The 27,837-nt window shown below is 32.1% G+C and overlaps 1 protein-coding gene and 1 long non-coding RNA gene across 5 annotated transcripts in view; one reads left to right on the top strand and one right to left on the bottom strand.

Moving 5' to 3' along the window:
* The window catches only part of LOC145268263 (uncharacterized), a 336,860-nt gene that overhangs the window by 62,595 nt on the left and 246,428 nt on the right, over window positions 1-27,837 (bottom strand). For all 4 annotated transcript variants that reach the window (XM_080123621.1, XM_080123619.1, XM_080123620.1 and 1 more), the window contains one exon: window positions 6,270-6,306. In XM_080123621.1, the coding sequence (XP_079979747.1) occupies window positions 6,270-6,306 (37 nt within the window). The remainder of the gene's footprint in view (window positions 1-6,269; window positions 6,307-27,837) is intronic.
* On the top strand, window positions 12,232-24,686 carry LOC145268409 (uncharacterized). The gene is made up of 3 exons (XR_013864893.1): window positions 12,232-13,270; window positions 13,315-13,432; window positions 23,909-24,686. It is a non-coding gene; the product is annotated as an uncharacterized LOC145268409 (long non-coding RNA).

Raw genomic sequence — 27,837 nt, 5'->3', positions numbered from 1 at the left:
TCAGGATTTTAGCCGACAGCTAAAAGACTTTCCTTTTGCAGCGGCAATGTTTTCGCGAAGTTTAAAATATTCTTTGGATTTTTGCCGGCAACTAAGGACATTGTTTATTCCGTGCTGTTCCAACTAAATCACTTGAAGATTTACTTTTAATTTCTATAAAGCAACAATTAGGAGTTTCAAGGGTTTCGTGAATTTTGAAACAGCTTAAAATTTGTTTTGACACGACACCTAAAGGTGTTGTTTACCCTTGTGCGTCAAACACGATGAAGGAGTCCATCATATATACATATATCGGCTCACATTCTAGTATATATTACATAATTGTTGCTGCCAATACATAATCAAAACAAAAATAAATTGTTTATCCATTTATATATTGCAGACTATCATCTTTATCTTCTAGTAGTTGTTTCATTACGTTCTGGCCTACTATTCCTTCGGCCTACGTCAGGTGGTTAACCGCGACGAGATAGGAACGCCGTATCTCCTAACTGCATCCTCAGCAATTACTGCCTTCCATAGTTGTTGTTGTCTACGTATCACCACATTTTTGGCCAACTTTGGCCGGCTTTGGGTAGGATTGAAACCACTATCTTCAGACAATGCTCGCTTGGGAACTATAGAGATTCAACTTCTCTATCCACTGTGCCACACTCCCTTTATACTCCTGCCTTTGGAGGAAGCCGGTTCAACTTGATTAGAGCGAATGACGATGTCTGTCTGCCTGTCAGCAACAATTCAGAGCACCTTTTTGACCTCCATGTGTTTAATGTACACGTGGGCATGCCTACAGTCAGAAAACAGCACAGCTCCTATGACTTTTGCGCTCAGAATTGCTGAAGCATGAGACAAACTACCTGTATCGATTATTGGTTGCCACTGAATATCTTGGTAACCATAACACCAGATGACGCACCCCACCGCTGCTTTCATTCAAACATGGAGAACATGATTCTGCTAGATTTTTTTTTATTTGCAACTGTTCTTGTACTGTCATTATATTTCCCGAGGAAGGGAGTTTTTGTTTTTAAACCATTCTTATTCAAGGAAACAACTCTTTTCTTCTTCAGAACCCCCCCCCCTCCCAAACAATCATCTGACGGCCTTTGGTTTACATTATTAGTTTGAAAAAACTCTACTTATTATGCGTGTCTGTGAATTCGTTCCGTTCGAAAACAGCTGCGTTAATTTTCATGAAATTTCACAAGAAGGTACATCATGTGCCTGGCAGTGGTCTTAGATAAGTTTTGTGTCGGAATATCTTCAATAAGTATTGACAATCGAAATAATCCAATGAAAGAAGGAACAGTAGATTTTGACCAAAGTTAACACCTTACACAGCCTAACATCACAATTGCGCTTGAAAAGTTTTATTACCATACAAACCGAAAGACTCAATATATAAAATTAACAGTAGGTTCTTTGATATGACAGGGGTGCGTTTGAAATAAATGTTTCTGTTTAGAGCACAATTTAACAATGATACTTAGTTTTTGCATTTTAAACTTTAATATAAGTCATTATAGTAGGTTCTCTACAGTGCAATGTAGACTACAATGTATTGTGGACTTAGTCACTGCAAGAGGCATGTGAAGCTTATTCCAGGTGCACTGCGTGATTTGATTGAAAAAAAAAAGAAAAAGGCTGATTTCTTGGATTTTGATGATAAAAAAAATATGGGAGTGTGAAACATTTGTTGATCATCATTCAATCCCGGGTAATATCGGGTCCCCTTGCTAGTCCTCTATAATTGATGAAGAATATTTGAGAAAGTATAAAAAGTCTTTGCAATAAACGTTACTATTGGTAGTATAAATTATCTTAAGGGAAATACGCTTGGGGAAATTAATCCCAAAACAATTCATTTCTCTTTCTACCTACTCATTTGTAACTTATTTGTTAAAAAGATCTCTCTCACACACTTACACACACGTAGATTTGTGGTTTATTTTTTAAGCGATAATACTGAACTTAGCGTCTTCACCTTAAAGATATTGTTTCTTAGGAAATCGCCCAATAAAATTATCTATGGCATCGTAGTGTAATGGATTACGCGCCGGACTGTAATACATAAGGTTTGGGATTCGATTCCTAGAAAGAGTCAAGCTACCTTGAAGAGAGGTAGCACCTCGAAAGATGGATGTCTGTAGATTACAGTTTTTAGTATATATATATATATATATATATATATATATATATATATATATATATATATATATATATATATATATATATATATGTGTACAGGGTGACCCCCAAAAAACGTGATATCTCCGATTGCCCTTATTTTACAGGACATGGCAGAATCAACGACCGTGAGTACACCAAAAGATTACATTGTGTTAAATTTCATTCGGAAGAAACGGACCCTAATTAGAGTTGGGGCCCGTTTTTTTTGGGTCACCCAGTATGTATATATATATATATATATATATATATATATATATATATATATATAACAATCAGGTAAACAAAATGAATTATTTTAGACTAATTTCCCAAATGTGTTTCAGGGCTTAACCATATCTAGCATAATAGATGACCTATTAACTAATGTAATTTAGTCTGCTGACGATATAAAACTTTAGTCCTGTGAAATCTGGTCACGTGCCCCACGGCTTAACCGGAAGTAGGTACATATATTTTATATCTTGCATTAATATATATATATATATATATATATATATATATATATATATATGTATTTTAAATTACCGAAGATAGCAATCTTGATTACTGATTTATTTATTAAGGTAAAGGTACCTTAACCCCTGTAACTAAACAAGATGGCTACTTTGTTCACAGTCGATATTTATGGTAACTTGAAATACTTATACTTGACATTCTTTTAAACGCATATAGGATACAAGCAGGTAAACAAAAATTATTTTAGACTGATTTCCCAAATGTGTTTCAGGGCTTAACCACGACTATCATAATAGATGGCCTATTAACTAATGTAATTTAGTCTGCTGACGATATAAACTTTAGTCCTGTGAAATATGATCACGTGTACCACGGCTTAACCGGAAATATATATATATATATATATATATATATATATATATAATTATTTTTTTACTATAATAATTTATTTTTTAGGTTAAATTTGCAACATGTCCGCATGATGCATCGTTCCAAATTGCAAAGGGAACTAAGAAAAGGGACCGAAAGTTACTGCTTTTTTTTATTTCCGAAAGACAAGGAATTAAATTACATGTGGATGAATGCGATAAAAAGAAAAAAAGTGAGTTGTAAAATGTTTGAGACTTAACTATTAAAAAAAAAAAAAAAAAAAAAAAGGAAAGAAAACGCGTGTTATTTTTTCTTCATAATACTTAAATAATTAACTATTCAGCAAATTGAAAAAATGCTGATATGGAGTTCATCGAATTCCCTTATAAACAATTTTTGTTGCGAAGAGAATGACAATATTAGTAAAAAAGAAAGAAAAAAAGAAAAACAGAAAAATTCAAACTTTTAATTAAATTCTACAACAGATTTTTGTAATAGTTTAATATGTAATGTTTGAAATATTTCTGCATTAGAAACTTTATTTATATTAACATTATTAGTTTGAATCTAATTTTTATTAATTTATCGTTCGTGTTTTCAGTTTTTTAAAATATTGTTGTTCGCTTTGATTTAAAAAGATATTGTTCATTTTGATTAAAAAAATATTTATTGTTTGTTTCAATTAAAAAAAAATATTTATTATTTGTTTTAATTTAAAAAAATATTTATTGTTTGTTTTAATTTAAAAAAATATTTATTGTTTGTTTTAAAAAAATCGTTTAATTTTTATATTTATCTATTACCTTAATTCATATTTCGCAACATTTTTTTTTTGTTTTGTTTTTTTTTTACAAGGTAGTCATCAGTTATCAAGGGCCGGAAGCCACTTCTGCTTTAAACATACGTAATCTCACACACATAAAATTTTTTTTTCATTTATATTGAAATAAACTCCAGTTTCACTACAAATCACAAATCAAATCGTGTTTCTCCCTTTTCTTCGTTTTAAATGTAATTTATAAGTAAATAAAGAACGTATTCTAATCTTTAAAATCCATAATCCAACGAAATGGTCAATTGCTTGTAACGTATAACAAACAACCGTTTCCCATTTCAATTCTTTTTTTTATTATTATTAATATTAGATGAGTTTCACAATTTTGAAGTTTTCTAACGCTTTCTGTAAAAATTTTTGCTCATTATCGACAATCTATATGTTCCATATATCTTGCTTGCTATGACCTCGGCGATGACGTCATTTTTCAGCTGATATGCCATCTATTACTATGGTCGTGGCTTAACACTGAAAGTGAAACAGTTGCGTTTGCAAGTGGTTTTCAAACTAGCGACTAGAAATAATAAAACTCTTATCTTTTGGTAATTCATTTATTTTTTTTTTCACTGACAATCTTCCAAAGCTCATTCTCATTACTGCGCGAAAAATGCCTTTTCAACCTTTATTATTATTTTAAATAAAACGAGCAAAGTCAAGCATACAATTAGCATGAAATAACTAACAAAGGCACCTGGCACTGCCCGGGTGCAGAAAAGTTTTACATAATATATTTTTTTATGTTTCTGATTTTTCTTTTCATTCTTTTTTTTTTCTAGATAACGATTGATAATTCGTATTATTTGTATTATTCAGACTAATATTCTCATTTTGAATACTATTCACACAACGTTTCAGCCGATGTAACATCCGACCTTCTTTAAGCATATTTGTAGTGATTTATAGTGATAGTAATGTTGTATATCTAAAAACAAAAATCGGTTTAAGGCTCCTAAAGTGCATACTAGAATTGTCTCCAAGGACTCGGTGATTAGTGTACTTGCTTAAAGTACTTCAGTTTTAAGGTTCAATCTTCAGTGCAGGCAACACTCAAAAACTGCAGTGGTCTCCAAGGACATGTTGGTTAAAGTATTTGATAAAATTCAATTGTAGGTTACACTCTTCTGGAGGTTGAGGGTTTAATGTTCGTAGAGTCTTGTGCTTTCTTTTTAAATACTTGAGAAAATGTAAAAACTTTGCAATGATGACTCTCCAAATGCATCATGAAGCGTAAAGGGTATAATCCATTGCACACATGATTGAACCAGGCGTAGCTAACTGTCCGCACAGCTTTGCTCAGAACATGACATCATGCGCTCGGGTTCAATTGTAATCTGACGTAAGACACCGATCAATGCATGGCAAAAGAGCAGACGATCTTTGGGGAAAATATTGGAAAAGAGAGAAAAAAAAAAAAAATGAAATCAATGGAACCAGCCAGGAGCTTCTCGATAGTTATTTTTTCGAGTTTATGTGGAGACGGAAATTTGGTAATGATCCATTTGTCTCCATCTTAAACTATGTATCGGAAAGCTACCCAGTTGAGGCTGTGAAGTTTCTTCCACATCCGCTGTCTCCTCTCGTTCCATTCTGACATGATCTGATACAATTATAGAAAAGTCTACCTGATCCTAAAGGAATATCCCGGATATCTTAAATTTAATTTAACTTTTAAAAATCGTTTGGCCAGCCTTATCCTACAGGAAAAAAATTTATTCATGAAAAGAAAAAAAAACAACAACAAAAAAAAACCAACAAAATAAGTCCACTTTACATTAGTAAAAAAAATAAGCAAAATTTGAAAAAAAAAACAACAAAAAACAAAAAAAAAAACATATATTACATGAAAAACATATAAAAGAGAATTTAAAAAAAAAAAACTTTGTTCAAAAAATATGAAAAACACATGCACACAAAAAATTGGTTTTCTTAGTACTTTGTTCAATTTTGCTTGACCAAAATAAATTGGTCGCAAAAAAAAAAAAAAAAAAAAAAATACAACTTACTTGTCTCATTTTTTCACTTAAAAGAATCTGTCACAAGAATAAAACCTTAAAAAATTGTTACAGTGGGTTGTTGTTTCTTTTTTTTTTATCCTCGTATATATATATATATATATATATATATATATATATATATATATATATTTTTTTTTTTTTTCCTGGTGATTTGATTATATTTAAATGTTTTCTTCCTTGAGTAGTGTTGTTGCACTTTGAAAATCAGCGAGGCTAGGAAGTTGACATCATGTTCCGAGCAAAGCCGAGCAGCCAGTTATTTTTGCATGGTTCAAATTCTGCACTAGTACCACCATGTATGGATTACTCCAAATCTTTATGCTATTAAAATTGTTGAATAATGAATAATTAAAAAAAAAAAAAAAAAAAGGAAAAATACGTATAAGTAGGGAATTGATATTTACCAGGACATTTATTCTTCCATCACCTGTTCTGATTGGCCTGAATAAGAGAAAAGGTTTTCACGTTATAAGGGATACTGAAATTTTTAAATAAAAAAATATTTCAGATTAAACTCTCTTATATATATATATATATATATATATATATATGTTGTGGTCCTGTTTAGGGGGTCACAATATTAAGATGAAAGAGTCCTGGTGTTCTCTATGAGTGGTTAAACTGCGCATGTACTTTTCAGGACATTCACCTTAATATTGTGAGCCCTAACTAGGACCACAACATATATACAGAGTGACCCCCACCCAAAAAAACGGGCTCCAACTCTAATTAGGCCCTGTTTCTTAATATTTTGTCTGAATTAAATGAAACTTTGGTCATAACTAGTTTATTATATTCAAAACATCACATCAAAACACTATGGTTTTTGGCCTTTTTTTCTCCGTTCTACAGCATATGTTCTAGATATACTTTCTATGTTTTTTTGTGTTTTTTTTGGTCACTCTGTATATAATCGTTATGAGTAATAAAATAATAATACCCAAGTAAATTCAATAACAAAAGAACAAAAAAAAAAAAAAAATCTAACATTAAGTAACTATAAGATATGGAGATAAACAGATTAGAATGGATTAAAATAAATTTAATCAAAATATAAAATTGAAGAAAACTAAGTGAGAAACTGAGCTGGGATTGTTATAAAGAAAATAATGTTAGGATTATAAATTGTAAATTAAAGGTGATTAATAAATACTAAAGTCTAAAGATGAAAATATGAATACCTAGAATTTCGATAAATTGATAAAAAATTGACAAAACAGAATTATCTCCCTTAGAACGCAAAGATATTATGAATGATAATAGCGAGGAAAGATAAAAAGATTAAAAATAAAATACTTAGATAATGATAAAAATTTTAAAAGATAGATTTTAAATTTAATTATTGACATAACCAGTATGGGATAAAGATAAATTTTAATTAATATGGTTTAAAATAACCTTTTAATTACAGTTCCTTCTTAAGAAAAAAAGATGTTAAGCAAAGTTAATTATTAGATCGTAAAATGTAAACAAAGTTGATACGAAACTATCGTAGAGTGAGGAAGAAATAGTGGAACACATAAGTAGAAACTAGAATTTGAAAGTGTAGATTAGTATTTGGGAAATAAATCAATTAAATATACTAATTGAGGAAAAAAATAATTATTAAAACAAAAAACATACAAAAGATTAAATTAATATTAAAATAGGTAATTGGTTGAAATATCTTTTAAAAAGTAGAAATATAAAAATGGGGCAATTACTAAGTTACTATCAAAAAAAAAAAAAAAAAAGAGAAGAAAATATAAGAGGTGTGAAGGTAGGTCCAACTGCTTGATCTCTTAAAATAGAGATTATGAATGTATTCATATATGTATAACTGGTGTATTTTTCCCTCTGAAGAGTGGCTATTTTGGAATATATTTAAATGATATAATATTTGAAATTATGCAAATGGTTATGAAACAATTGTAACACATGAAAATACATGATATGATGTTCTCATTTTATATTTTGTTGTTTTAATTTTTGCAAAAATATTATATGCATTCTCGATTATGAAAAATGATAATCATGAAGCTTAAATAATTGAGTCAGTAAATTTTGAATTTTAATATAATAAATTTTTTTTTTTTTTTAATTACATTTTCACCCCAACCAAGGCATATTGCCACTTTGGTGTAGGGGGTTACTATCAGAGGTAACATTTACTGGGGTAATATGTGGTGATTTGGGCAGCAAGATGTCTGTTCACATTACATTTGAACTTCTACATGTCAGTACAGTTGGGGAAGCAGGGACCTGGAATGAAATTCCAGAGTCTAGCGGTTCTGGGGAAGAAACTACTGGAGTAGAAAGATCTTTTACATCTAGGGATCTCTACTGTGTGGGGGGTGAGATTTAACTGCCTGTCGGGTTGGTCGAGGGTGTTTACGTCATGGGGGAACAAATGCTTGCAGTTCGTCAGAGAATTCTCCATTAAAATACTTGTAGAACAGGCAGAGGGATGCAACATTTCGTCGATGGGACAGAGGCTGAAGCTTAGATGCCAGTTCAGAACCTATCAGATTGGCGACTCTCTTTTGAACCTTGTTTAGGAGCGAGAGACTAGTAGTAGATGCACCAGCCCAAATATGACAGCAATACTTCATACCTGGGTTAATGGTGGCCTTATAGAGGTACAGGATACTTTCGGGTGTTAGTAATTTTTTAGCACGGTGGACAGAGCCTACCTTCTTTGCAGCGGCCCTGGCAATGCTTTCAATGTAATTGTTCCAACTCATGTTTCCTGTGAACGTTAGGCCAAGGAGTTTGAAAGATGTACTCTCAGATAAAGTGTCGTTGGCCATTGCTATTGGTGGTAGAGAAGGTTTCTTGTAATTATTAAAGGAAACTAGTTTAATCTTCGCAGCATTGTACATGACCGTCCATTTTTGTCCCCATTCCACTACAGATTGGAGATCATCCTCTAGTGTTTCTGCCAATTCTTTAGATATGTGTTCATTTGTTTTCCTGTCATGCCTGTTATAGAGTGTGGTGTCATCAGCATATATACCCATCTCAGAGGCAATTTTGTCGGGGAGGTCATTTATGAATATTAGGAACAACAGAAGTCCAAGGATAGACTCTTGGGGCACTCCCGCATTTATATCATATTGTTTAGATTAAAAAAATATTATATAATATATACAGGTTAATCATCTACTTGAAACATACTCAGTTTTTATATACCAATCGCCATGGATTAAAACCGGTAACTGAGAAGGAACGGCAGAATGTATCAGTTACACGAACCATGTAAGTTGTCCAAAAACAACTGAAGAGTATGTGACTAAATATGCAGCAATAACATAATTTTGCAAACTTGTTAGTTGCAATACAAAACAATATATTAATGGATACCTTTTGAAAAGTAATAAATAATCAACTGAGACAACTTGATATTTTGAACTTGGAGAATCAATATACTACACTACATATATATATATATATATATATATATATATATATATATATATAATCGCACGGATGAGCTGTGAAACAGCGAAACAGTACTGTATGTGGATGACTATAATGCTCCCTATGTTGGGTTGAGCATATTGGGAAGTGATATACAAACTGCCATTAGCGTATTAGGTGATGCTCTTTGTGTAAACAAATCGAGCTTAGGCATTTGGACAATGTCAAAACATCGTTGATTCACAACAGCTGCCATATAGCGTAATGGTTAGAAGTTTTGACTGTCGTTTGGGCGGTCGGGTTCCGATTCTAGTTTGAGATAGTTGCCTGTCTGGTTGCACTGATGAGCTGTGAAACAGCAAAACAGTACTGTATGCAGATGACATATGTATATATATATACACTAAAACAAAATAACCAAAATGCAGTTTAAATTCCAAGGAGTATCAACTAAATTACTCTCACAAAAGGGGATTCAACTATATAATAATTGAAAAGAAAAAAAAATATTAAAAAAAAAAATTAAAATAGAAAATGAGGATCATGGGGTTGTTAACCATGTAGCCGTTTTGGAGATTTAAAAACGGGACAGCTGTTAAATTCATGGCTCTCCATGGAAAATCCCACTTTCCCGATAGACAGAATTCAGTTGCTATTTTATTTATATATATATATATATATATATATATATATATATATAGTAATTAATAATAATAAAAGTATAAAACTATTTTTAGAATTATTCTGTGATATGTGAATTAGTATATAAAATTATATAGAAATAAAGGTGCATTAAAAAGATTGACAAATCTATTTTCTTTAATTGCAGATTTTGCAACTATGGTTTATTTTGAGTTCAGCTTAGTTTGGCAATTCATCATGAAGAGACTGACACCCGAGCAGCATTTGCAGATTATGTAAATTTATTTTGCAAATCATCTTGAAACATTTAATCAATAAATAATTTTAGGAAATAATTTCACAATGCATTATTGCCGAAATACAGCCTAGTTTAATGCGTAAAATTCGTGAAAATAAGACCTTTAGATTATGCCATATATGCACAAGACACGTGGACCATATGCCCGAAATTGTATGTAAATTATAAATGCTAAAAATTAGTCTTTGGAGTAAACCATATATTTGTATAATCCAAAATATTTTTATATGATGATTTATTTTAATACAAAGTTCACTGCCTATATATATATATAAAAAAAAAAAAACTCTCTCTATCACACACACATACATAAATAAACCTAAATCATCAATAATTTTACCATGCATGGTTCCATCTAGAATTGGGTTTTGTCCAGACATTGTTTTCAGTACACTGAATAAAATGTGAAGAAAGTCACTGGCTTCCTGTACTTTGAAGTTTTAAACTGGCATTGAGGATTTATTGTATCGTTAGTAGCTGTTTATTTGTTTGTCCCTCTTCATAGTGTTGAGCTTTTCTTATCTGGGTAAGTTTTGCTTTGTTAAAGATTCATTCTTTGAGAACATAATAATATTATATATATATATATATATATATATATATATATATATATATATATATATATATATATATATATATAGAAGCTTCAGTTCAGTCTCGAAAGACAAAGGATACTGCCTGTAAGGGCAGCTGTGTGTGTGATTGCAAGGCAAGGATTTTGCAATCCCCAACCACACCTCTACTGAATCGGCATTGTTTGAGTCCAGTGACAAAGAGGAGTATAGGATGACTGGAAACAATGCCGAGATAAGCGGAGAGCACATACAGCACCTGAAAGTCCCAAATGGTCACTCATTTAGTACTGACCAACTTCAACGTTGCTTAACTTTGGTGATCTGACGGGAACCGGTGTGTCGACATGATTATGCCGCATATATGTATATCAGCCTGGCCAGTTCCAGATGGGTGACCATTTGAGACTTTCAGGTGCTGTATGTGCTCTCTGCTTATCTCGGCATTGTTTCCAATCGTCTTGGAATTCTCTTTGCCATTGGACTCAAGCAGTGCCGATTCAGGAGAGGTGTGATTGGAGATTGCACACCCTTGCTACATAATTACACATGCAACTGCCCCTATCGAGGGTACCCTCTGTCTTTCTAGATGACCAGAGGCATCATCATCATCATCATAATACATATATGCATGCATATATATATATATATATATATATATATATATATATATATATATATATATATATATATATATATATATATATTAGTAAGTTATAAAATATATATGGCGATTCCACTACACTGAATATTCCGCGTTTCATCCACTCTAGGACTCTTCAGGCTTATGCGTTGGAAACGCGGAATATTCAGTGTAGCTTAATCGCCATATATATTTTATAACTTACTAACTAGTTCTACCAACGTATTGAGCACTTTTGAAGTAAATACTTAAAGTTTACGCATAAATTTATACTTTCGTATATTAATTTTATGTGAGTAAATTAAGTAGTTATATATATATATATATATATATATATATATATATATAGATTTTATGTGAGTAAATTAAGTAGTTATATATATATATATATATATATATATATATATATATAACAAAAACTGATGAAAAAAAAATCGTATATTTTTTCGGTGAAACCTTTTATGATATTAAATTTTGGTCTTTCCTCATTTTATTGAAATAAAAATTTATGGTTTGAAATTACATTTTCATATTGTTAGAAGTTTGTATACATGGAGAGTCTATTTAATGAAAAGTTTTCAATGGCGACTTGTCCAAAAATTCTGATACACCTAGTGTAACCCCAAAGAGATGGTAAATAAATTAAAAAAAAAAAAAAATAATAATAATAAAATAAATAAATAAAACATATTTAAAAAAAAATGTTCATATTCTTGCTGAGGCAAAATATGTCAGCCTCATAGGTGTGCCTTGTGTAGTTTCTGATATCTAAGTCAACGACAAATACACACACACACACAACTGCCCTTTAATATAAGAGAAAACTACTTTTTGTGTGTGTGTTAATATGTAAATCACACTTTCCCAGTTGTAAAAAAGCCACTTCATTCATGCTTTTATGTAAAGATTTGACCTTGGCCGTAACAAGAACAACACCCTTAAGAAACAATAGCAAAACGATAATACGTCGAAATCGTAAGACAAAATACAATAGAAATAAAAATAAGAAAATGACTCCCCCAACGACAGCAGTTCAGAAGCTAATTTTTTTTCTTCTTCTTTTCTTGTTTCTTCCTTCCTTCCAGAAAATTCTTACCAACATCTGATCTTTATCAAAACAAGAACTCGGCCATTCTAAGATCGGGTTCATATACGTCAGCCGCCAGAGTCCAGATCAGGGGCCTATAAAGTTTTCAAAGGGGGGGGGGGCGAAAGAGGCATATTACTGACTTTTTACAGCTATGCTGACCAACATAAAAAATTAAAAAATATGACCTGGGCGTGCTTTATACGGTTTTGCTAATTAGCTTTGCTTTTTAGTGAAATCGGTTCTCCAAAACCTCATTCTTTTAATCATTTTCTGACCCCCCCCCACACACATACAAAAAAAAAATAAATGAAAAAATAAAATAACCCACCCTATTTTCACATATTTCCATTTTAAAACATTTTTCCTGAATATTTTTACATTTTCTATCAGAGTTGTGCCGCATTAAAAGACTTTGGCAGGCTGGATCTGGCCCACGGGCCATAGTTTGGAGACCCCTGGTTTTGATCATTGTTGAGGTAGCTTGCTCTCTGTTGATTGACGCATTATCTAGCGTAGTTCTAGGAGGTCCACCTTCTCAGGCTTTACATGTTTACCCTTTGAAAAGAGGTTAGTTTATTGATAACCGCCTGAGGCATCCCTACTGAAGAATGTTGATGGGGCTGCCCAGATATTTCTTGTAGGCAAGAGTGCTCTTCCTCTAGGATATTTGCGTTTAACTCTGCCTTCGTGGGGAGGCAAGAAAGTAGGAATTTAAATGCTACAGAATAACAAAAATACTATTTGAAACTTAAGCACGACAGGTTGATGAAAATGCTATTTCAAACTTTAAGTGTGGCACTGGCAGACTGACGAAATGCTATTTCAAACTTAAGAGTGACTCTCCACCCTTCCGTTTTTAAGTATAATAAAAAAATTATCTAGATTTTCATCTTGAAATCCTTACAACAAATATGGAAGAGCAGGTAAGTAATTTACAAAACTAAAGTGTGTGTGTGTGTGTGTGTGTGTGTGTGTATATATATATATATAAAGATTTTTTATGGGTACATAATTTTATAATACTTTTAAAGAACACCGAACGTAGTGCCATAATTAATTACTGAGGTTTTTTTTTTTTTTTGGTAGTTTAAACATAAACCATTAAAAAGAAACTTTTTAATGGTTTATGTTTAAACTACAAAAAAACCAAAAAAAAAACCTTAGTAATTAATTATGGCACTACGTTCGGTGTTTTTTTTTTAAAGTAATATATATATATATATATATATATATTCTTTTTACTCTTTTTTTTTCCTCACCTCAAACAAGGTACAGTGTCACTTAGTCATAAGGGGATACTATTTGGGACCAGATTTTCAGGGATACGCTGTAGGGAGTTGGGCAGTGAGATGTTTGTTCACATTACATTCATCACTACAGCCAGGAAGCAGGGGCCTGGGATGGACTTCCAAAATCTAGTAGTTTGAGGGAAAAAGTGATTTAAGTAGAAGGCTTTATGGATCTCTATAATATAGAGGTGGGATTTTGCTGTTTGTCTGGTTTATCGAGGGGTACTAATGCTTTGAGTTCGTCCGAGCACTTACCATCAAAGTACTTAACTTGGATGTCTTCAAGTTCAACATAAACAAATTCGTGATAAACCACCCCCTTAAGTAAGACACTTTGTCGAATCTCCAATGCTGACGATTACTATGATACTACCCCATTGATTATTGTACACGCAATAACCCTTATCCCCAAGTGGCTTCTGGACCTTGATAAGTGGTGACCTCCATGTAAAAAAAAAAAAAAAAAAAAAAAAAAAAGGGCATAAGAATGCCACATTTTGATGATGGGACAGAGATTGGAGTTTGACCAACAGTGCGGGGCCTATTAGGTTGGCAACTCTATAATAGTGAGATTCTTTATCGCTGCTAACTTTAAAAAAACAAAACAAAACAAAACACATACAAAAAAAACAACAACTTTTGTTTGCTCCAAACAAGACATATTATTCCTGAAGCGTAAATAACAACTACGATAGGCAAGATTTAGGGTTGGGGGAGATCAACCTGAACCAGAAGTTGATTTTTTTTTTTTTTTTTTTTACAAGGGCGTCACCAGTCATAAAGATCTGAAGGGCATTCGAGGATAAGGGTTAATGAGTGTCAGGTGGTCGGTGAGAGAACCTGGTAGTGATTAGTAGTGGTGGAAGTTGGGTTGAATTTGAGTATTTAAGAGGGTGACTCAGCAAAAACTTGTTTACACTGGACTTGAAAACGACCATGCTTCCAGTCAGCTGGAAAATAATCTTTGTGTATAGACTTCCACAGATGGACAGTTCTAGGAAATAAACTTTTTTCATCGAATTTGTGTTTCGTTTTAGGCACAAATAGACAGTAAGATGGGAATATTTTTTATAGTGGTTGCAGCTAGACGAGTGTTTCTTGTGAATGCTTTGCAGGAGAGATCGTAGATTAAAGTTAAGTTGAGCACTTGCCATGAAAATAATGATAGAACAGAACAGAGATAAAATCACAAAAAGATATTATAAAGGAGAAAAAAAAAGGGCATCACCCACTATATTGTGAAGCCAGTTTTAAATCCTGTCAAAGTAGACAAGGGTGGTCTGAGCAGCTCCTCCTTGTGGCAAGGGTACTATCTTAGGACGCATTTCGTTCTTGTTCATATCATTATTTAACATTTTTCTATGTTGGTATGATCGGGGAAATAGGGAGCAGGGAGTAAATTCCAGCAGATCCGGCAGAAAGTTATTTATTTCGCTTTCTTTTTTTTTTTTTTTTTTTAAATTTTTTTTTAAAAACTCTCATTCACTCTAAACAAGGCATATTGTCACTTAGATGTAACGGACTACTATGCAGGGAGTTGAGCAGCAAGATTGCATTACATTTAACTTTCTGAACATTAGTACAATCAGGGAAGCAGGAAACAGGGAGGGAATTCCAAAGTCTATCAGTTGGGAAGAAATTATTAGAGTAGAAACCTTTATAGCATCTAGGGAGCTCCACAGTGAAGGGGTGGGATTTTGCTACTTCTCAGGTTGGCTGGAGAGTCAGCTGGAAAGCCGATCGGTATCCTTTTGAAGCTCAATGTCTTGAATGACAAATATTGAAAACTTGGCCAAAAGCATTCATTTCTTCACCCTCAACTGGGCAGTATGTACGTTGAGAGGGCACAAGCGCAAGGAGTTCATCAGAACACATTCCATTAAAGTACTTGTAAAACAGACACAGGGATGTAAATTGCAGCAATGAGACAGAAGTTAGCAATTGGTTGATTAGATTTGAAACTTTTTGGGGGAACCTGTCTAAGTTTCCATGTTTGGTAGAGGAAGCCCACCTTCTTTGCAGCAGTCTTGACAATGTCTTCAATGTATTGGTTTGAGTTCATGTAGCCTGTGAATATTAAGCTGAGGAGTTGGAAAGATGGGCTCTCAAGTAGTCTTATTTGTCATGGTAATTGGTGGTTGAGAAAGTTTATTGTAATTGTTAAAGGAAAGAAGCTCAATCTTAGTAGCATGCTCTTGTTCCATCAGCCATGACAAGGTAAAAGTCTTAAGAAATTTGCAATTGTATTTTAGTATCGCCTTTAGTGTCATTTAAAACTGAATTTTTCCTTAGTACTTTATCCATTATGCCATGGATCCTTGCAGACTAATTCGCGATCATATTTTTAGCACCAGCTGTACTGAGAATCGAACCTTCAATCAGCTGAAATATCATTTTATACTGATTTTTCTTCTTTGCGGATCATGGCTGAGAGAACAAGAGCATGCTGCCCTCATTAGATAAAGGGTTTTGTTTGAAATTTCACACAGATTCACAAGTTTGACTAGATACACCCGAATAAAGTTGGAGGTTACATTGGCTGAAGCGCTGTGAAAAAAACATTCAGGATGAAAACAGTAGTCCGAAGAATCCAAATAATCTAGGAAGTATGTTGTTCATATTTATCCCCCCTTGCACCCCTACAAAAAAAAAAAAAAAAAAAAAAAAAAAAAAAAAAAATCACAGCGGTATTTTATGTCTCCAATATATTTGGCCAGATTGTTGAGTCTGATTTTCTATGTTGTGTATAGGTTGTTGTTATTGTTGTTGTGTAGCATTTACCTTAAATGGATTGAACCATCTTCCTCCAAAGGAGGAAGTGTCTAGCAAATAAATTTACAGGCGGTCCCCAGTCACCTGTAACGTTTGGTGCATTTTTAGTCAGGAAACCAATATCTTCAGACAGCCTGATCTGGTAACACTAGATGCTCTATCAGGCATTACCACTCTTGGTCCAAGGTGATCTGGGAGCAATGGTAGTTAAGGGGGCAACTCCACATTTCCCATAGCCCCCAAATGAGGCATCAGCACTGGATGTCTTTTAAAGTCATCCCCAGGATTAGTATGGCATTATCACGTTGACACATTGGTTCCCATTAGATCACTGAAGTTAAGCAACGTTGAGCCTGGTCAATATCAAATGGGTAACTAATTTGGGAATTTCAGGCATTCCGTATGTGGGAGGTTGCAAAACCCTAATGTCATCAACTCCCTTAACGGGTATACATGCAACTGGGGACCGCTTGTGAATTTCATGCTCCCATGGAACTTCCTCCTTTAGAGGAAGTTAGTTAAACTCACATAAGGTTAGTGTTATTTCCATTTCCGTTTCCAGGAGTGTAGGAGGGAGCATGATACATCAAAGCAGATAACCAACATCTTCTATATACATAAAAGGCAAAATGTATGTGTTTGTATGTCTTGCAAAAAACTTTTGAACATGCGACATATCCTGACCAGATCGGTAGCGTTTTGAAGCTCGATGTCTTGGACAACAAATATTGAAAAATTGGCCAAAAACATTCATTTCTTCACCTTCAACTGGGCAGTTTTGTACAAGGAGGGGTCACTTTTTTGCCGACATTTTTGCAAAGTCATAATATGCACTTGCAATGATTAGCCTTAATTTGAAAGGCAGCAAAATTGTATGTCATGGTGGCCACATAGGTTAAGCGGTTTGCTTTTTTTCACCTTCTTTTCCTCCTTTGCATTACAGGTTCGAGCCTACCTGCCTGCCTACTCCTTTTTTTTTTTTTTTTCTTTCCTTATTTTGCGGCTTACGTAAATGGGATGTTTTTGATTTTAAAACAAAAACTGAATATTTTACCGTTCGCTTAAACTTTTTTTTTCACACCTCTCTCCACCCGGGTAGCGTTTATTTTTTTTTTTTCTGGTTGTATTGACTCCTTACTACACCACCTATCCACACCCAGGTGACGTCGGGTAACCCCGCTAGTGTAAAATAAATATAAAGATATGAAATAAAATGAATAAAGTAAAATAATGTCAATCAAATGAAACTCTGGTGTTTATAAAAAGTGCTCAATACCAAGTAGACACTTCAACATATTTTAATTCATACAGATTTCGCATTTATTATTATAGAGTGAATTCTCTATTGCTTATTAATATTATATTGTAAAAAGTTAACAAAAAAAAGATGACTTTGGTGCCATGAGCTGGGACGGAAACCAAAACATTCAGCACTTTAGCCTTAGTCGTTATTTAATGCTTCATCATTTATTGCTACCATCTGAGCTATCGTCAGATTGATTAAAAGGACTAAAAGTTAAGCAACTTTAAGGTAAAATATATATATAAAAATATGCTTAGAATTTAGTCAATTTATTCTTGACAAGGTTGAGTTTTTTTTTTTTTTTTTTTTTTTTTTGCAATTTTGGCCCCCTCATCAGCTATTTTTACAGGAGAAAAACCATATCAAAAACATTCCTGATGTCCAAATACCCTATATATCAAATCTGTAGATAAATATTGAGAGAGGAGTTTGGTAGAGATGTTTTGCACACAGAGAGACAAGGTCACTTTTATATATATATATATATATATATATATATATATATATATATATATATATATATATATATAATGGTTAGGAGCCTTGACTGTTGTATACACGGTCAGGTTTCAATCCTGGCTTGAAGTAGTTGCCTGTAATGAACACCTGTTTTTCAAAGGAATATGCAAATTAATCAAACTTCATGTAGTCACTCACATATCCATGACTGAGTATATTAAAAAAGTTTGTTTTAATAATTTTTAAAAAGAAAAAGTAGGATTTTAATATCAATGTCAGAGCGAGTAAAAAATAAAAACTCAACTTTATAGGTATATAAATATACATAAAATACACATATACATATATGTACACACACACATATATATAAATACACGCATCCACATATACACACACATGGAATCATTTATGGATTTGAAATGTCGTTTGAAACCAGTTGAGATTAGTTGCCTGACTACACTGGATTTCCAAAGAAATCACAACTGAAACATGTATGCACATATGTAGCCAATAATGTTTGAATAAATAAAGAAAAGTATTCAATAAAACAGTTCTACTTAGTGTTGAGCATTTTTTTTATAAACACCAGAGTTTCATCTAAGAAACTACAGTAATACAATCATTATACACACACAAACACACACATACTTACAAGTTTTCTCTTGTGTGTGTGTGTGTGTGTGTGTGTGTATGTATGTATGTATATATATATATATATATATATATATATATTAATCCTCACGCGAAAGAGCAGGACACAAAATATTTTAAATAATAATAATAGAATAACAATAACAAAGACTTTCGCTGGCGAGGACTACTATTGAGCGTAACCAGTTATACAGTCCTTTTAAAATTTTCATCTCTATTTTTCTCGTTATGTACTGAATATTTGTTAATGAAACCTATATGAAAAATGTTCCTTATTAAATTTTAAAGATTTTCTATTCTGAAAGAAGTTTTAAAAAATTTAATCTAAAAAAGTTATTTTAAAGTTTTTGTTAAAAAAAAATTCAGATTTTCTCATTATTCAGACCTGTATTACAAAGAGGGGGTTGCAAAAAATGAGTGGTGGTGTGAGGAGAAATACAAACTATTTTATTTATCTTCAAAGTGCACTTTTATAAATTTTACAAAGTAAGGTATAAAAATTTAATTTAAATTGAATCAAGAAATTACCTTGGATTTATTTTATGTAATGTACATTTTATTGCAATTTAAAAACATTATCTTTCATCTAGCAATTAATGATATAAAATTTTCAATAATTTTTTTAAAAAGTGCAACAGACTGATTTTGAGTGGGAACCCCATAGCCCGGACCTAAGCCCCCAGATTTTTTTCTTTGAGATTATCTTAAGGATGGAGGCCATCTAGAACATGCTGTAGAATGGAGAAAAAAAGGCCAAACAACCCGGATGTAAGCGTGACACACAAAAAAACACACACGCTATCGCATTAATATATAGATTTCACTGAACATATTTGTCTATATAAATAAAAATATATTTTGCTCTTTTTATTGAGAACTCTTAATAACTTCGTTTTAATTCATGGGTTTTATCTCCTGAATACCTTTAACTTAGGGTATATATATATATATATATATATATATATATATATATATATATATATATATAACATAAATTAAGTGAACACAGGTAATTGGTTGCAAGGATAAATAATCGATTTAAACTTTTAAAAATAGAGACACGAAAATAGGAAAATATAAAAAAAAATCCACAACAAACGGAAAATGGAAAAAAACCTATGAAGAAAGACGTGTAGGCAAATTTTTTATCACATAGTTTTCCTTAAAAGGAAAATGGATTCCATATTGTTCATTAAAAAGTGTTTTTCTCAACGTCTGAAGAGAAGCCATTCTTGTGAATATTTTCAAATGATATAAGGTTTGACATTGTCCGAATGTTCGCCAAACAATTATAACGAACAATGAAAATACACTACTTGTTACTACCAATCCAATCTTTGTTGTCTTGATTTTGTGAAAACAATATATGAATACTCGATTACAAAGCCGGATAATTTTGAAGCTTACGAATTAAGTCACCTTATACTGACTTAAATTTATTGGTATATGAACAATTACCGAATTCTAAATTATATAAACATAATAAAATTTAAAATATTATAATATATATATCAACAATCAACAACAAAAACTATGTAAACAGATAAACGATAAAAAAAAACTAAACAGTAAATTGTCTATGGCATCATAGCGTAATGGGTTAGGGCACTGGACTGAAATACCTAAGGTTCAGGGTTTGAATCCTAACAACAGTCAAGCTACGCTGAAGAGGAGTGAGACTCAGAAACATGCGTGTCCGTAGATTACTGTTTTTCAAAATAATAAATAAATAAAAAATACGTCCAAATAAAAAATGGGCGACTTTCTAAGAAAAACACTGGATCTCCTAGGCGGACACGTTAACCTTAATATCGTTTAAAAAATCAACAACAAAAACTACGTAAACAGATAAACGATAAAAACTAAGCAGTAAATTGTCTATGGCATCATAGCATAATGAGTTAGGGCGCTGGACTCAAATACATAAGGTCCAGGGTTCGAATCCTTACAATAGAAGCTACGCTGAAGAGGAGTAGAACTCCGAAATATGTGTGTCCGTAGATTATTGTTTTTAAAAATAATAATTATAATATATATATATATATATATATATATATATATATATATATATGTATGTTTCTTTAAAACGTTTAGAACTATTGAAAAATAAATGTCCTTCATTGGAACATTATTTTGTTAGCAATTTCCTGTATTGCTGAATAGTTTTACTTACATGAACAATCAGCTGTTTACCATGAAACACTGTTTAGGGGATTTAAAAACAAAACAGTATATCAAATCATGGCTCCCCAGCAGTGTTGATCAAACACCACTTCCCTCAAAACACATGAACAAATATAATATGCATGCACGCGCACACACACACACACACACACACACACACACACACACACACACACACACACACACATGAAATCAAGATAAACTTTAAAAGATAAAAAGGCAAGTAAAATTAATTTGTGAAAGGACAATAATACCTAAGAGAATTGAATAAAGCTTACCAAGTAGATTAAGGTGTGTGACTGAGAAAAAGATTAGGAATTAATAAGAATGTGGGAGGAACCGAGTCCCTAGGCTAGACAAAGGGAGGAGGTGCTGGACAACTTGACCCCTACCTGAGGAGATGAAAACGTGTATTGACCATATTGTATGAGGTGTGATAAGGTCAGTCACTCATCCAGAGCAAATGTGATCCAGGGGATGACCTCTTGGCTTATGTTGTCTTTTGTTCAACATCAGAAGGTGCCCCCCACCCCCGGCAAACCAGTTACGATGCCCCAACCCCCAACCCTTCTCATGTCCTACACACCTGTTTAGTGGGATAACAAAAAAAAAAAAAAAAAAAAAAAGAAAAAATCCCACATAAAACTATTTCTGAATGAATAATCTATTAACTAGAGTACTTGTCTCAGAAAGAATCCTTCATTACCTGGCGCCATTTTATAAGTCCACTAAACTAGAAAACTTCTTACATCTGTTAGTGTCATATGTTCCTATAAAGCCACCATTTTCCCATGCATTTTTCTGTTCATAAAGGAGTTATCACTTATATAAGGAAATAGAAGAGAGTTCCACAGGCACGCAGTTCTAAGAAAGAAGTTTTGTTCATAGAATCTACGTTTAGGTTTAGGCACAGATAAAAGAGTGGGAGAAATAATTGATAGTGGTTTCAGATAGATGAGTGTTTTTCATGAGACTTTGGCAAGGGGGTATCATAGATTAGAGCCCAAACGAGCACTTGCCATGAAAATAACGATAAAGCAAAGACGTCTCGCAATGTCTCTTCTGTATGGCGTATGGTTGCATTTATAGTCTCTGATGTTGCACAAGAGATGGGTTACAAATTATCATTGATTGCTTCTGCAACTCAGAGACAATGGTGCCCAACGATTATAGATGTGATGCATAACCCCCACCCTCTCACCGGGATGCTGTTTAAACCCACTTCCAGCAAAAACACTGATCTAAGTACAAGGAAATAATAAGTATATGCTACCAAACCAAGCCAAATACTACCTGTACCTGGTGCAACTCGCACTCTGATTGGATTCAGCTGAAGGAAGTTTCTAGGGAACATCAAATACACAGTAATAGTAATAGTAAGTTCAAGGAAACTTTTTCCATTATTAATCAGAAAAGCGTTACCACTGCTGACGAAAAGAAGGCTCTATTAAGTATGTATGGAAGTGAAACCTGGTCAGTGAGAATTGAGGACATACGTTGCATGTAGAGAAATATGTGAATGATGCAACAGATGTGTAATGTGATTTTTAAAGAGAGGCTTAGATTTGACAATCTCAGAGGAAGATTAAATTTGGAGAGTTAAGAGAAATGTGTAGAACTAGACTAATGTATATATAAATAAATGCACGTTTATACATAAGTATATTAGTATGTATTTGTGTATGATTCAGTAGATAGAAATATACTAGATATCACACAGAAAGACTAAGGCAAATGATATATACAAATTATGTCAGCCACGTTAAGTACTCGGCTCTCATTGTTTAGCACTTTAAAGTTGAAATGAGTTAGTTACTTAAGCTCAAATGTACAGATTATGATGTTATAATCATAAGATAACTCTCGCCGTCTTGCCATTTAAGCTTTATATGAATGATAATTTTAACTGTATTTCTCATGGTTAATGTTGGCCGTGCGGTTTTTTTTTTTGCTAATAAAGTCAGAGATGACTTTGTGACAGGTTTTTAATCTCCTGACCGGCTGTAATCATAACTCCCCGCACTGAATGGATTCAAGGGGATTGAGAAAGCAAGAAACGGGAAAGAAAGGGAGAAAAAGGATATGATAAAAATCCAATGGGAAAGATGGAAACATCCAGAACAGGAAAAATCCAATGCATTTTCAACAGACCCATATCGGATTTTTCCTGTTCTGGATTTTACCATCTTTCCCATTGAATTTTTATCATACCCCCCACCCACACCCACACACACACACACGTTTCTTGCTTTCTCAATACCCTTGAATCCCTTCAAACTGTCTCAAACTGTTAAATGACGTTTTTTTAAATGCAAATATGATAAGCTTCATATTCTTTGTTTCCTGTTATGCATTAACCTGCAAAATGTATTGTATATTTTGCAAACCTCTTCCCTCTAATGAGAAGAATTGTATTCTTCGAAACTCCATGGAATAAGATTTTTCTTGTTTTATTTGCATACTTTGTCGAATAATTAAAATGTTGTATACCTTCCTTATAGGTTTATAAGTTTTTTTTTGCAAAAATTGAATAAATTTTAAATATCCAGATTTTTATTTTATATTATATTCAAGCTCTATCTCTGTTGGATTTTACATCCGTTTTGGATTATTGTAATTAGGTTGTTACAAAAATAATGGCTGCCTAAAATGATGTGTTTTGAAAAGTCATTTTAACACAAAATTTGTAGTTCATTTTAGGATTATATACTAATCAATACTTTTAAATTTATTTATTTCAGGTAAAAATTTTTTTGGAAACATACAGAGTCCTCAATGATGAAAAATGACCTTCGCCTCCTTATGTCGCATGAGTGCAAACTTGGGCATAATGCCTCTGAAACTTCTGCTAATATCAACGGAGCATGAGGAAAGAGGTCCACAAGTGATTGGACAGTACGAAGGTGGTTCCAAAAATTCCATAGTGGAGACAAGAGCCTTGAAGATCAAGAATGTAGAGGGTGAGCATGCAGTCTTGACAACAAACAATTGCAAGCAGTTGTTGAGCAAAATCCTCATCAAGGTGTCAGAGAAATGTCTCAGACACTTGGTGTTAGTACTGCAACAGTTTCATGCCATTTACAGAGCATTAGAAAGATGAAAAAACCCGATAAATGGATCCCTCATGAGTTCAATGAGAATGAAAAATCTAGGAGATTTGAAGTCTGCTCAATGCGATACGAGACTTTACCACATCCTCCATATTCTCCAGACCTTCTACCAATGGATTATCTTCTGTTTTTATAAGCATTTAAGCTCATTTTTAAATGGTAAAACATTTTGGTCCAAAGAAGAGGTGGAATCAGCTTTCAAAGATTTTATTGCATCACAGCGAATAACTTTTTATCAACAAGGAATAAATAATCTTGTAGATCGATGGCAGAGATGCATAGTTGTGCAAGGCTCGTATTTTGATTAATTTTACCATTTCTATTGTTCATTTTTCAAGAATAAATGTGTGTTTCTGTAATTGGCCATTATTTTTGGAACAACCTAATAAAAATACTTATATGATATTTATATTCATTGTTGATTTTTCTTTCTGTAAACCAAATATTACCCTCTCTCTCTCTCTCTCTCTCTCTCTATATATATATATATATATATATATATATATATATATATATATATATATATATATAAAAACAACCAATTTATATATATATAGAGAGAGAGAGAATAAATTACAAAAATTTATATTCGAAAATTCATGATGTTGACCATTTTATGATTCATTCCTATAATTCAGTTGACTTATACAATTTTTGACAGTATCTGTTTCATAGCACAAAATCAATCACTTAATTATTATATCAATCAGTGAATCTATTATGTCCTTAACTCATCAAAAGAAACAGCAACAATCAATCCGTTAAAAGGAAATGAAGTGTGATTTGACATGATTAAAATCCGAAAATTGGAAGAGAAGCTGCAAATAACTTTTTTATTTTTCCATTACACCATTTTTGTATAAGTCAACTGAATTAAAGGAATAAATTATAAGATGGTCAACATCATAAATTTTGGAATATACCTTTTTGTTATTTATTCTCTATATTGCTCTGTAATTACATTGAGCTTCTTAAATAAGGATTGGTATATATTATAAGAAAAAAAAAATATATATATATATATATATATATGGAAAATATACTTAAATATGATATTTTATTTCATAAATATTATTATAGAGCCAATTCTCTATCAATTATTATATTGTACATAAGATATAGTAGTGAATTTTAAAAGTAAAAATAAAATGGTTTGTATGCGATCAGCTGGAAACAGAACTTAAACATATAGTTCTTCAGCCTTATCCGTTAGCGTATGACCTAAATCCACACGTATCCAAAAACTGCAAAATAATAACTGTTTAACCTATAATTTTGAATTAGTGCATGCGCAGAAAAAAAAACAAAAAAAAAACGGATATAGTTGAATTACGCCAGTGCAAGGTCAATGTTTGTTTTTGAAATTTTGACTCCTTAGCAACTATTTTACCAGCTAAAACCAAATCGAAAGTGTACTACAGGTTCAGTTACTTATATATCAAGTTTCAACTCTGTAAACTAAATGTTTGGAGAGGAGTTTGGTGAAAACTTTTCGCACATACACTGACAAGGGCACTCTTATAACAATATATATATATATATTACATAGGCGTCACCACTTATCAAGGCCAAGAGGCCACTCGAGGATAACGATTAAAGAGTGTACAGTAGACAACTGGACAATATAGTATTCGTTAATAATGGAAATTCAGTAAATTTGTTAACTGATATAGAACAGCTCATCAAAAACTTGTTTAGGTTAGACTTGAAGACAACTATATTGTAGTCAGCTGGAAAGCAGAAAAACGGAAGACAATTCCATAGGCGTGCAGTTCTAAGAAAGAAGCTTTGCTCATGGAATCTACGTTTAGGTTTAGGCACAGATAAAGAGTGGGGGAAATTAGTGATAGTGTTTTCTGCTAGACGGGTGTTTCTTGTGAAAGTTTTGCAAGGGGGACCATAGATTGGAGCTCAGCCGAGCACTTTCCAGGAAAATAATGATAAAGCAGGGAGAAACTCGCAACATCTCTTCTGTGAACATATATATATATATATATATATATATATATATATATATATATATATGAAACATATATATATATATATATATATATATATATATGAAACACATATATATATACAGGAAACACATATATATATGAAACACATATATATATATATATGAAACACATATATATATATATGAAACACATATATATATATGAAACACATATATATATATATATGAAACACACATATATATATATATGAAACACACATATATATATATATATATATATATATATGAAACACATATATATATATATATGAAACACACACACACACACACACACACACATATATATATATATATATATGTATCATCTGTCTATCGGACTAAATATATTGCTTATAATATACTCATATATTTGAACGAGCTAACAAAAAAAAAAAAAAAATCAGTGAAAACTGGTGCTAAGCATATGTATGCTGAAATAAAAAAAAAAAACAGGTTCATAAGTATGCACCTGTACACAGACACACACGCACATATTTAAAAATCACACCTGCCATTAAAAGAGAAGTACACACAAAGGTTTTACAAGAATTGTAGTAACCAATAGGTTATAAGCTGACAAAAAAAATACCATACAGCAAATATAAAAACGAAAATATAACAAAAGAACTTAAAATCATAAAAACTGCATAAAACACTCAGTAATCTCAGGGATATATATATATATATATATATATATATATATATATATATATATATATATATATATATATATATATATATATATATATATATATATATATATTGCAATAATGTATATATTTTTCCTAATAAGAATACATGAATAGAATTATTAAACGAGAGAGAGAGAGAGAGAGGGAAAGAGAGAGAGAGATAAAGAGAGAAAGGCAACAAAATAGAAGAGAAATAGTAATTAATGAATGGGTGGATGAATGAATGAATGAAAAACTGCCTACTGCATAGAAATCAATGTGCCTTGACTTGTCCTATGAATATTCATTGATCACATGACAATACGCAACCAATTAAATGAAGAAGTTCAAGTCAAGAGTTGACTGAATGGAGAGAGACAAAAAGAAACAAAAACATTAAAATAAAAATTAAAAAAAAAAATACTATATGCAAAAAAAATTGTTTATGTAAAGATTTTATTGTTTCTAGTTTACTTTGATATATTCATCCTCCATCAACTATTTCTTTTTCTTCTTTCTTTTTCTTTATGTATTTTGGAGTTTAATTCAATGGAATTAATAATCTCGTTCTTAACTTTTAATAATACATTTTTTTTTTTTAAATGTACACCAACATTCATATGGAAACTTGAATGGCTACTGGTGAGAACTTGAATGCCTACTAGACACTATGCTCGAATATCTAATGTCTCTCCCTATAGCAGTTTATCAGTATAACCTGGTATAAGGATACTTTTCTCTACAAGAAAACCCTGACTAAATATTCAGATATAGTTAACTCACACTGGCTTTTATAATGAACTAGCCTGAGTGCCCGGGTGTTTGGAAGTGTGGGTTGACCCCCCCACCCCCACCCCACAAAAAAATAACTAAATAAAAAAAATAAAAAG

The sequence above is a fragment of the Euprymna scolopes genome, chromosome 43 (assembly GCF_053919585.1).
Source record: "Euprymna scolopes isolate OS-2025 chromosome 43, ASM5391958v1, whole genome shotgun sequence".
Classification (NCBI taxonomy): Eukaryota; Metazoa; Mollusca; class Cephalopoda; order Sepiida; family Sepiolidae; genus Euprymna; species Euprymna scolopes.
Note: the sequence above shows the minus strand (reverse complement) of the source record. Positions and strands in the feature narration are given on the sequence as shown.